Source organism: Diabrotica virgifera, chromosome 2 (assembly GCF_917563875.1).
Source record: "Diabrotica virgifera virgifera chromosome 2, PGI_DIABVI_V3a".
NCBI classification, from domain to species: domain Eukaryota; kingdom Metazoa; phylum Arthropoda; class Insecta; order Coleoptera; family Chrysomelidae; genus Diabrotica; species Diabrotica virgifera.
Window position 1 is genome coordinate 200112638 of NC_065444.1, and position 12897 is coordinate 200125534.

The window sequence follows — 12897 nt, forward strand, 5'->3', positions numbered from 1 at the left end:
TAAATCGAAACGATTCAATCCTGTGGCTATGCTTTTGCTGCATTTTATTTTGTTTTTGGCCCTAATGCTCAGTCTTGGTGAGATTAGTTCTGCTCCAAAGGACAAAATTGGTAGTCTATGCGCCTCTAAATTATTTAGTACCTTCCTTACTGTCTGTTTGGTGGCTTCTGGCTGTAGTGCGAGTTCACTTTCAGCCTTTGTTTGTCTTGCTTCTTTCTCCTTTTCTTTTGCTTGAGCTCTTGTTATGGCTAGTATATGGGCGTTGTCTATGTATAGGTTTTTTAGTTGATGCAATGTTATTCTTGAAAGGCTGTCTGCGTAGTTACTTTTCCCTGTTATATACTCTATTTCGAAGTCATATTCTTCTAGGTCTAATCTGATCCTCGTGAGTTTTGAGGTTGGTTCTTTCATTGCAAATAGGTGTGTCAAAGGTTTATGGTCTGTTTTTACTTTGAATGTTGGTGCTCCATATAGATAACATTTAAAATAATTAATTCCCCAATGAATCGCTAGTAATTCCTTAACGATTATAGGTTTATTACATTCTCCTTTACTAAAACTTCTTGATGCATATGCTATAGATAGGTCAATTCCGTTATAATCTTGACTTAGGATTGCTGAACAACTCTCATTGGATGCGTCTGTTGTTAAGATAAACTGTTTGTTGAAATCAGGATATTTTAAAATTGGTGGTTTCGTCAGAGATGCTTTAAGCTTTTTGAATGCTTTTTCACACTCCTCGGTCCACGAAAATTCTACTCCTTTCCTCGATAATTTGTTGAGTGGTCTGCATATTTCCGCAAAATTTTTAATAAAACGTCTGTAATAGTTGCAAAATGCTACAAATCTCTTTGTTTCTTCCGCTGTCTGAGGTGTCGGATATTGTTCAATTACTGCATACTTCGCTTTGTCTGGTGATACTCCCTCTTGAGAAAGATCATGTCCTAAATATGTTACTTCCCTTCTAAAGAATTGACATTTTCCTGGGTTAAGTTTCAAATTGAATTTTCGACATGTCTCAAATGTCTTTTTCAGGTTGTCTAAGTGATGTTTTTCGGATATTCCAATTACTACGATATCGTCCATGTAAAGAAATGCTTTGTCTGGTGTTAATCCTGGAAATGCTATTGACATCATTCTTGAAAAGCTATTTGGGCTTACATTTAATCCAAAAGGTAATCTGGTAAATTGAAATGCTCCATTTTCTGTGCTGAACGATGTGTATTTTCTCGATGATTTTTCTAATGGTATCTGGTGAAAGCCTGACATTAAGTCTATAACTGAAAACCATTTTGCTCTTCCTAGTTGATCTAATATCGAATCTATTCTTGGTAATGGAAATTTGTCTGTAACTATCTTCTTGTTCAGTTGTCTAAAATCTATGCATAATCTCCATGCTTTTCCTCCATCTATAGCTTTTTTCGGTACCAGTACTACTGGACTGTTGTACTCGGATGTAGATGGTTCTATGATTCCTTGGTCTCTTAGGTTTTGTACTTGTCGATTTAATTCCTCTGTTTGCGCATGAGGTGTCCTATAATTCTTGATATATACCGGAGTTTGGTCTTTAACTCTTAGTTTTTGTTCGTAGAAATTGTTACAGGTTAACATATCATGCCTTAGGGCGAATATGTCCGAATATTCCTCGCATAACGATACTAAGTTGTCTCGTATGTATTCTGGTATGTCTAATTTCAGTGATTCTCGTAATTCTTTTTTTCTGTCTTTGCTGTCGTTGACTAGCCTATATATATTGAATAGTTTACTATCCAACGTCCTGATTGTGCTTGCGTCTACATTTACTGTTTCGTACGTTGTGTTCAAAATTTTGATGTAAGGATTATTACTTGAAATAATTGCTCTTGCTATGAATATTCCTGGTTGTATTTCTTGCTGTTCCACTATCCTGTCTTTCTTTAACGTTTGAAAAATTTTTACGATTCTGTAAATTTCACATCTAGGCGGTATTATTATGGTGTCATTGTCTATATTATCCAGAATTTTCGTACTAATGTAACAATTGTTGTCCTCTTTAATGTGCATTTTAAGGTTTGCGTAATCTAGTATACATTGAAAGTTAGAAATAAAGTCTCTCCCAATGATTCCGTCTGTTGGAATTGGAAAGTTAGGTTCTACCAATTGAAAGATGTGTTCGAATCGAGTTCCTTTTACTTCGAGTGTTGTCTCAACTTCTCCCATTGTTTGCAACTCTCCTTTAGTGACTCCTTTTATTTTCGCCTTTGTGTTTGGTTTCACCTGTTCCTTCATAAAATCTTGTGAACATTTTAGTATTGAAATGTCAGCTCCTGTGTCTATGATAAAAGTGCTTGTTTTTTCAAGAATTCCTGTTTTCATTCGTACAAAGTTCGTTAGGTTTAGGTCGAAGTTGTAAATGTTATATTTTATTTCTGCCTGTGTGCTTCCAACTTCTTGTTCATTCAAAACCCCAACTGCTGGTTTTCTTGCTCTTCTTGACTGTCCTCTATTTCTAGTAACCTTACGTTCCTGTTATGGGGTTTGTTTAACAGGAAGGCACTATGTACTCATACTACTTTATTTGATTGAAGTAATACCATATAAATGTATTCAGTTGATAGGATAGAACATTATTCTGCTCTAACGGCAGCAACCTCTCAAACGTAACTAACTAATTCGACTGACCCACTAATCACTCAAATCTGATCGTGTTCCCATATTTATCAAATACTTCGTTATGTAAATATGTTTGTATATATTCTCGTTAGAGTGTCAAATGAATAGTCACAACCTTGTTGAGTAAGCAAAACGTGCAATTCAGCTAAGGTGTTCTACTTTGCAATTATTATAACAAATATGCGTAATGTTTACTGTTTCATAAATAAATATCTGACGAATACTTTAGTTAATTTAAGGATTTCTAAAATATCTAAATAATGAGATAAATCCCATTATACTTTGTATCTTTTAATATTTGCTGAAAATGTTTTTATTGAATATTTACCTGCTCATCAGCTTCATCATAGGGATTACCAAAAATCTGAGCTTTTAATATAATTATATCTTCAATGGGTCTATCTTTATTATCAACTTCAATCTTCTCCATGTCATTAAGAGTATCCATACCTCCTACCACTCGGCCGAAGATAGTGTGTTTGTTATCTAAATGCTTACAAGAACGGTAAGTTATAAAACTGAAACAAAAAACATGATGATACACAAAGGTTTCATATTATTGTTAACATGGTGATAGTTATCGCCTGAAGATTGACATGGAACCATGAGAATATGAGAAGAAACAACATTGTATGTTACAGAAAAATAACGATCGAGAGATGATACTGAATAAATGAAGTGAAAACTATTTATCAATTAAATTATGAATATATTTTATGATATAAAATACAAAATTCAGTTAATCTCTCTTTATCTCATCTCAGGGATTTACAGTTGGTTCACAGAGGGGGATCCTGGATGATTCTGAGCATTAAATCAACTATTAGTTACAAATATTTGTTGAACATAAAATAAAAACAGAGAATGAAGCAAAATATAAGAAAAATGCAATGACTATTGAACTATTAAATACAAAATATTGTTAAGACTTAAAAGACCCTAACTTATCACATATATACATCTTAATACCTTGCAATATATAAAGTATACATATTACAAATGGTTAATGAAATACACCCTGAAGAGTCAAATTAATGTACCTACGTTCAGCAAGAATCAGATATGTACCGTAACCATACTATATTGATGTATACCCTGAAATACCTACTTCGTGTCTACCTGTGAAATTAACTAAGTACCTACAATAAATATATACCCTGTAATTACTCTGTTATAGCTATATCCAGGTGTACAATGAGGGTAGAGGGAGGACTTAGATCTGAACAAAATGGTAGGTATAGGATATATGGTATATATCTTACCGGTCAAACCCGATTTCAGGACAAACTAGTTTGTCCTAAGCGCCTTAGGATAAACTAGTATGGCCTAGACCAAACTAGTTTGTCCTATCGCGCGTAGACCAAACTAGTTTGTCTTAGGCCAAACTAGTTTATCCTGATATAAAGACGCACACTTTAGGCCAAACTAGTTTATCCTGAAGTGTATGTTTTTATATCAGGATAAACTAATTTAGCCTAGTTTAAAACAATTTAATCTAGTCCAAAGTACATAATTGATTACAGATTGGATTTTGATTTAAACGTAAGTTTAGAAGACACTGTTAAGAGTTGTAAGACTTTTAAGTATTTAGGGTAAATGATAAACCGAGGTGGCACTTGTATGAAAGATATAGAAATGAAAACAGTATGTACGAGGAAAACGAAAGCACTCCATGGTGTGAAATGAAAGAACACTCTAACTAAAGAAAACAAAAAAAGGATTTTTCAGGGCATAGTACTGAATATTACCCTACAAGAGCGGAAGAATGGCCAGTGACAACAATAATACGAAATCAAATACGAACAGTTGAATTGGAGTTTATGAGGGGGTGTCTACAAATTACCAGGTAGGATAGAATAAGAACAGAGGAAATATGAAACAGAATAGAGGCAGAATGCTCAATTACAAAAAAGTTGTGGTAGTAAAAGTAGAGCTCTGAAATGGTACGGGCATGTACAAAGAATGCCGGAGCACAGGTCGCCGAAAATTTTACTGGACTGGGACCCGCGGGGAGGAAGACGGAGATGAAGACCTGCTGTGAGATGGAAAACTCACATAGGAAATGCTATGATAGATAGAGACCTCAGAGATGGCGACTGGGAGAATAGAGTGCTATGGAAGACGGAAACAGCAAACTCATAATGGGAAAAAGCCAAGAAGAAGAAAGTAATTCAGCGAACTAGTACGGCTTAATATAAATAATAAATTGAATAAAATACTTTGTTCTTGGAAAAATAATCATTTTTATTAAAATTATAATTGTTCCTAACAAACAAATAATAATATTGAGTTATATTCGCGGTCGGACGGGCCTAGGTCAAATTTCTCACCTTTAGTACCATCCTTGGATTATAAGCTTTCATTTGGCACCTCATTTGTCATTCTACCTGGTATAATGACGGAGGAGTTGAGTTCACGGACAGACAGACAGACGGACGGACATGGATAATTCAATGTTTCCACATTTTTTCAAAATTGGTGAAAACAATATTAATTCGTACTCGATTTTATTCGTAAGTGTATATTTTCTTTTAATTTTTGGAGAAAGCCTCATCATTTTATTTATTATTTTTTATATTATTTAATTATACAAGAATATATTGATTTATAGAATGTATCAATATCTTCGTTCGATGTATCATATGATACAATATATCGATGTATAATTTTTTTTGCCATACCTGTTGGGACGTGATTTGGGAATCCCCGCATGTAAAAGTCCTTACATGTTCGCTAAATTACTTTCGACTCGGCTAAATTGGTTTAGACTAGACCGTACTAGTTTATGCTGAAATGTGAGTCTTTATTATGTTTGGCTTAGGCCAAACTAGTTTGGCCTGAAGTGTGTGTATTTGTATCAGGATAAACTAGTTTGGCCCAGGGACAAACTAGGTTGACCTACGCGCGATAGGACAAACTAGTTTGGCCTAGGTCAAACTAGTTTGTCCTGAAATCGGGTTTGACCGGTAACATATATAAAAATAGAGGTTATGTTGTTATTGGTACCGACTTATGGTCTCTGTTCTTGCTTACGGTCTCGTAGGTGGGTGCTCCAGTTGTAGTAACTCTGGTTGAACTAACTAGGTGCTAGGTACTACTGTTGCCAGTCACTAGATGGTGGTTGCTAGGGGGCCACTAACTGTGTCCTCAAGAAGTTGGCCTACCAAGGATAGAAAACAAAACTGTCAGTAGGGACTAGACAGTAGAAACGCAAGAGACTATACGCCTAATAATAGTTTTAAAGATATTTACCTGGGTTGTAAGGTGGCCAACAGGGAGAAATTGTTACCAAGACCTTTCCTCAACCGCGAGTGATGAAAACCAGCCCGTAGAGGTTATGTCCTGTGACTAGGTCAAAATTTCCATCCAGCCTACACAAATATTATAGCCTATATATCCGTATTTGGCCTACGCCTAATTATACGATGGTTTTTCATAAAACCAGACCATAATTTTGCTGATGAACTTGGGTTCTAGAAAACTCTTTTTCCGACCGGAATATCAATCAGGAATAAAAAAAAAAGGATATCAATCGTCTGTCTCTTATTGCCATTCCAGCCATAACCCATAACAACACGTCGAAACACGGAACCACTAATTGATTTAGTCACATGACAAGAACCGATGTCCAAAAACATGAGTAAAAGAAGGATAACACAACCATTACGACGATCTCAAACATTCCTAAACAAATCAACAGAACAGAACCATTCTTCCGAACCGTGTAGGATTTTTTTGCCACATCATATCGATATGACATGCCAACTATTTTTATGGGAACTAACATAGGCGTAACCAGGGGGTTTTAAAGTATTCAAATATCTTTCGGTTTAATATACAGGGTGTCCCCGAAAATAGTGCGTATCTTTAAGGTATGGATATATTACACAATGTAAAACAAAAAAGTCCTATAACAATTTTTTCTAAATTTAACCGTTTCCAAAAAAAAATTACATTGTTCGCCATATAAGCGAACTTTTATTTTCATAAAATTTAAAAATTTGGCATCACTGTACAAGAACTGTTAGTGATCTAGGTTATTGACACCATAAAAATGTATGTCAGACAGTTACACCTGCAAAATAATTATGCCACCCCATTTTTGAAAATAACAAAACAAGAATTTGTTTGTTTGTTTAGGATGAAGACAGGGTTTAATGTAAATACTAAAGGCTAATGCTGCAACTATTTTTGAATTGTGATTGTCTATGTTTAGATTTTTGTATACATAGTTGTTAGATTTCAATTTGCACCCCAGAATGTATTTTGGTTTTTTGTCCAAACGGTTGAATTTAGAAAAAAATGTTATAAGACTTTTTTGCTCTACATGGTACCTTCTACCTATACCTTTAAGGAACGCACTATTTTCGGGGACACCCTGTATATGTATAAATGATTTGTGAAGGTTGCTTAAAAAACCGTAACATGTATTCTCAAGGTTTGCCCGCTGTATCTTTCCACATGTCAATCACGAGTTATTTGTTAAATTATCTCTCTTTTATGCTTAAAGAACCTAACATCAAGCAATTAAGCCGATCAATTGTCATATTATCAAAACCGGGATACCCACCATGAAATCACTATCTTTTATCATATTATCTTTATTTGACATACTTTTTTGTTGACAACTAATTTTTGCTAATTATTGAAATTTTAAAAGCATTTTCTTGCATTGAATTTATATTTTTTTTCCACTTTTATATTTATATATTTACTTTGAATTTATATTTTTTTATATTTTTTTTACCTGTATAGAAACAACTAGTCTTTACCTTAGTATTCGATTTAGTATGATGTACATATGTATTTGTAACATCCAACACGAGTTTGGCAGTGGTTTTCTAGTCAGTAAAAATGGAAATGTAATTAGTCCTTAACTTTAAACCCATAAAAAACAGAATGTGTAATCTCGTCTTAAAGGAAAACATTTTAATCATAGCTTAGTGTAACCACACCTACAGAAGAAAAAGAAGACGACAAAAACAAGATATTAAGAGGAACAGTATTTCCTCATAAAATGATACATAAAGGAACATGAAAATTATCTGACAAAGAAATCGTTAATAGGATAGATCACACCTGATAGATGCAAGGCACTAGTATTTTTTCACACAAATATGTTTCTCTCTTCCCTCTTCCCTTTTATTATGCATATTATTATTCCTAGAATATGTAATAATCTGTATAATAAATTATGTATGCATATGGATCGTACAGTATAAATACCGTTGCACGTCATCCGCGTCTTAGCAAATGACGTCACGCGATACCAACACAAAATAATTAAGTAGTAAGTCTTCTTAGAAATAATATTTGAATATTTCTGTTAATGTAAACTTAAAGAAATATACCATAACTTCATTTAATTTGTATAAATGGATTATAAAGCGTTTTTATGAAGCACATTATCCAGATCACACTTTAACTGTAGGCAACAAAGGTGACATTTTGGCATAAATTGGTAACACTTATTTGACAGGTGCGGTGTTTCGTGTCAGGTTTTTTATTTTTTAATATAAGTATTTGTTTTATTATATCCATTATTTTCGTAAACGTAAGATTATTACTTAATTCTTGTATTCTATTTCTAAGGTTTTTATTTATGTAAACTGAATATTAATTTGTTATGTTGTATTGGGACCGTGCAAGTTCGGCAAAGCGACACCTATTTCTACGCTCTGCAACTTTATTCGCACTTTTAATTATATTGGCCAATTATATTAGTCCTGGTTACTGGATAATTGTCAAGGCCATAGTCCAAGAAAATAATAAGAAGAAAAAATAAGATTCAGGTTATGTTATTAAAACGTAAACAATTGTATGTAGTAAATAAAATTAGTTAAAATGCAGTACTGCAAGCAAAATACAATTATTAATTAAATTTACCTTTATAATAATTGCATATCATATCAATATTGTGGAGCAATATATAATTTTTCTTCTTCATTGACAGTAGATAAGAAATATACGTCAGTTTGACAATTTCAACTGACAATGCATTATTTAAGAAAGTTACAATATTTCTCCGCTATTCTCGCACGATCGTTTCTCATATACTCTCCAAGTACTTGCACACCGCAAATAATCCACATCTGCAATAATTGTGATATATTTGATTTAAAATGAATTCAGAATTTTTTTTGTAATTGGGCAACAATGTTAACCTAGATGCGTAGATAATGACGTGCAACGGTATTTATACTGTACCAACTACATATATTTAACTTACAACTGAGATCCATTAGTATTTTTCCCGGAATTTGCCATAGACAACACTCCTCGACCTGTATGTGATAAATTTGGTCTGATTTCATCTTCGAATTTATTTCCCCATATTGATTTCCCACCATTTCCTGTATTTGTGGGATCACCTCCTTGAATCTAAAACAACATATATTATATGAGAATAGATAAAAACAATTAGTCCGAGAGATAAAAGAGGATTTTGCTCGTGATAACTAATATGGACAAACTATACGGGGATATGTTGAATTAGTTGTGTACATGACTTTACTGAACGGGCGGAAACCAGAGTGGGGGACGAGGGTAGTTATAAGGGGTCAAAGTCACGGTTTTTATTATTTTCTTTTGTGACGCTCATGATCGAGATAATTTGAGTGCACCAAAATTTGGGAATAAATAGGTCATTATGTAACTAAGTAAAATCTCCAGGGGCGGAAAACTGCGTTGGCGACAAAGGGGTGACTATAAAAGAGGGGCAGGGATGAATATAAAAGTTATAAGGGGTTTTTTGTGACGTTCGGGATCAAGATAGTGCACCAAAATTTGGGAATAAGTAGATCATGGCGTAACTGAGCAAAATCTCCAGGGGCGGAACGCTGCGTGGGGGACAAAAAGCGGACCCTTGCCCTCCACCCCTTTGTCCCCCACGTAGCGTTCCGCACCTGGAGATTTTACTTAGTAATATCATGATCTACTTATTCCCAAATTTTGGTGTACTATCTCGATTATGAACGTCACAAAACCCCTTATAATTTTTATATTCACCTCTGACCCCACTCATTTGTGGGCCACGCATCGTTACGTCCCTGGATATTTTACTTAGTTATGTCATGATCTACTTATTCCCAAATTTTGGTGCACTATGTCGATCACGAACGGATACCTGATATCTGACCTGGTTTCCGCCTCTGGAGATTTTACTTATTTATGTCTCCTACTTATTCCCAAATTTTGGTGCGCTATCTCGATCTGGAAGGTCACAAAAAAGCCCTTATAATTTTTATATTCACCTCTTTGTCAGCCACGCAGTCAAATTATCTCGATCATGAGCGTCACAAAAAAAAATAATAAAAACCACGACTTTGATCCCTTGTAACTACCCTCGTCCCCCACTCTGGTTTCCGCCCGTTGGGTAACACAACTAATTAAACATATCCCCGTACAGTTTGTCCATATTACTTATCACGAGCAAAATCCGCTCCCAGCTCTTAGGCTAAATAGGGACAACAGCATGCAAATAAAGTCGATTCGCTAATATGAGACACAACTGTCTAGCGACGTTGGTAATTACTACACAACCAAACATATCTGCTCATAGCCAATTTATTAATAGTAAACAGTACACCATATAATGTATTGATAACAAATGAGAAAATTATTTATTGTACAAATTAAAAACATTTTGTAGAAATAAATTCCACAAATTTTATGAGTTTAGTATACACTCCCACTATTTAGAATAATTCTTCTTTTTTTAATGAAAGATTACGTTGATTTGAACAGTTAATAGTGTGAGGTAGAAATTTTTGTGTTGTATGTTTCCTATAGCAGACCAAGTTTCCTATAGCAGACTTTCACCAAGTATAATAATGACGTCATTTAATCTAACAATAAAACACTGAAAACGTTTGTTTTCTATACTTCCACAAAATTTATTATAACTAAGTGACTACAGCTGTTTCGGCGGAGTGCCTTTCTCAAGTGATACAGTTTACAATGTGTTTGCCTTTTTTAAGTCTTCAACTGAAGAGGTTGAGGAGTGGGGAGGGAGCTGTTTGTCTCGAGTTGGTCATTCAGAATTATATCTGTATTTTTCAGTTTATTAATTTCCATAGATTCTAAAAAAGATAGCTTAAGGCCTTTATTTTGAATATGTAGAATTTGAAACTCTTCATTGAAAGAATGATTATGATCTAGAAGGTGAAGTGCGTATGTAGAAGTGTCTGTTTTTCTATTGTTGAATGCCCTTTTGTGTTCTGCTATCCGTTTGTCAAAAGTTCTGCCAGTTTGACCGATGTACGTTTTCAGACAGTCACCACAAGTTAGTTTGTACACACCACTCTGTAGTTGCTTTCTCTTTCGGCTTTTATTGTTCTTAATATATTTGCTTAAGTTGTTGTTAGTTCTGAAAGCTGGTGTTATTCCTTTCTTTTTTATATATCTGGCTATCTTTGTTGTTATCTTGCCAGTATATGTGAGAGAGCAGAAGGTACTGGGTTCTTTCTGTGGTGGTGGATACACTAATTTCAGGGCTTTCTTATGGAGTTTTTGGTTTAAAATTTTGTTAACTGTTTGTTCGTTATAGCCGTTGTTTGCTGCTATTTGTTTAATGATGTTTAGTTCTATCTCGAAGTTATTTTTTGTCATTTAAACTCGTTACTAATTCTAACCAATGAAATGCTCGGTGATGATGATGATAGGTTATTTATTGTTTAATAAACTTATTTATAATACACATTCTTTTTATCATAGTTAGAATTTTAAAAATTAGTCATTCTTACCATAAAATTTCTTATGGATCGATGAAATTTGGTCCCATTGTAATACCCATTTTCACAATGTTTCATAAAATTTTCGCATGTTTTTGGAACCATATCACAGTGTAATTCTAGATTCAGCATACCCAAGTTTGTGACAAGTCTAACGTATCCTAAAATTATGGATTCAAAGATTTAATTTTACTAAAGAATGATTTCGTAAATTGGAATGGAGTTTGCATTTACCAGTAACAGTGAAAAATTCTCAATGAATATTGTTGTTACTATGTTCCTAGATTTTCATCAATAAAGGATCTTATTCTAAGGGAAATAAGGAACTAAGGAACAAATCTTACAAAGGGCAGAGGTTGGACTTGCTTGAAAACAGTAAATAAAAAGCACTGGATTCTCAGGGAACGGTTCTCAGGGTCCTATTAGCAAAGGAAACGACGTTAGGAGAGGACACTTTACATATTGTAATAATTCATAATGCATATTTTTAAACAACGTTTTTAAGTATTAGGCTTGAAATTTATTGGGAAAGAGTAATATGGGAAAGAGTAATTGATAGACGGATACGGAACGACGTTAGGAGAGGACACTTTACATATTGTAATAATTCATAATGCATATTTTTAAATAACGTTTTTAAGTATTAGGCTTGAAACTTATTGGGAAAGAGTAATATGGGAAAGAGTATGGGAAAAATATGGGAAAGAGTAATTGATAGACGGATACGTGAAGAAACCGAAATATCCGATAATCAATTTGGCTTTATGCAGAGCAGATCAACAACAGATGCAATTTTCATTGTAAGGCAACTGATGGAAAAATACAGGAATAAAGAGACCAACGCTCATATGGTATTCATTGATCTTGAGAAAGCATATGAGTTCCTCGAGAGATTCTGTGGTGGGCACTCAATAAGAAAGGAGTCCCTGGCGAATATGTAAAGACTGTGAGAGATATGTATGAGGGAGTAACGACTAGTGTTAGGACAGGTGTGGGAGAGACTGATAAATTTCAGGTGAAAGTAGGTTTGCACCAAGACTCGGTGCTTAGTCCTTATTTATTCTCATTACTTCTGGACCAGATAACAGCGAAACTACAGGGTAGCATTCCATGGTGCCTAATGTATGCTGATGATGTAGTGTTAGTAGGAAATAGTGAAAGAGACTTAGAATACAAACTGGAACAGTGGAGACAAGCTCTGTACGAAAAAGGTTTAAAACTTAGTAGGACAAAAACAGAGTATTTGGAATGTTCATTTAAAGATGGAGTTACTACAAATAAAATGGTATCTTTGGATGGTGAAATGATTGTGAAAAGCAATAGTTTTAAGTACCTAGGATCGGTATTACAGAGTAATGGAGAAATAGATGGAGATGCGTGCAGTAGAATTAGGGCTGGATGGATGAAGTGGAAAGAAGCGAGTGGTGTGTTGTGTGACAGAAAAATTCCAATGAAGCTGAAGGGAAAATTCTATAAAACAGCCATAAGACCGGCTATGATGTACGGAACTGAA

General features: G+C 34.3%; 1 protein-coding gene across 1 annotated transcript in view; it reads right to left on the bottom strand.

The window, feature by feature from the left end:
• LOC126880343 (RING-type E3 ubiquitin-protein ligase PPIL2) overlaps nt 1-12897 on the bottom strand; it is a 51134-nt gene that overhangs the window by 10353 nt on the left and 27884 nt on the right. The window contains exons 3-5 of the mRNA XM_050644146.1: nt 11397-11545; nt 8882-9033; nt 2981-3170 (exon numbers count right to left, since the gene is read on the bottom strand). Of these exons, the coding sequence (XP_050500103.1) occupies nt 2981-3170; nt 8882-9033; nt 11397-11545 (491 nt within the window). The remainder of the gene's footprint in view (nt 1-2980; nt 3171-8881; nt 9034-11396; nt 11546-12897) is intronic.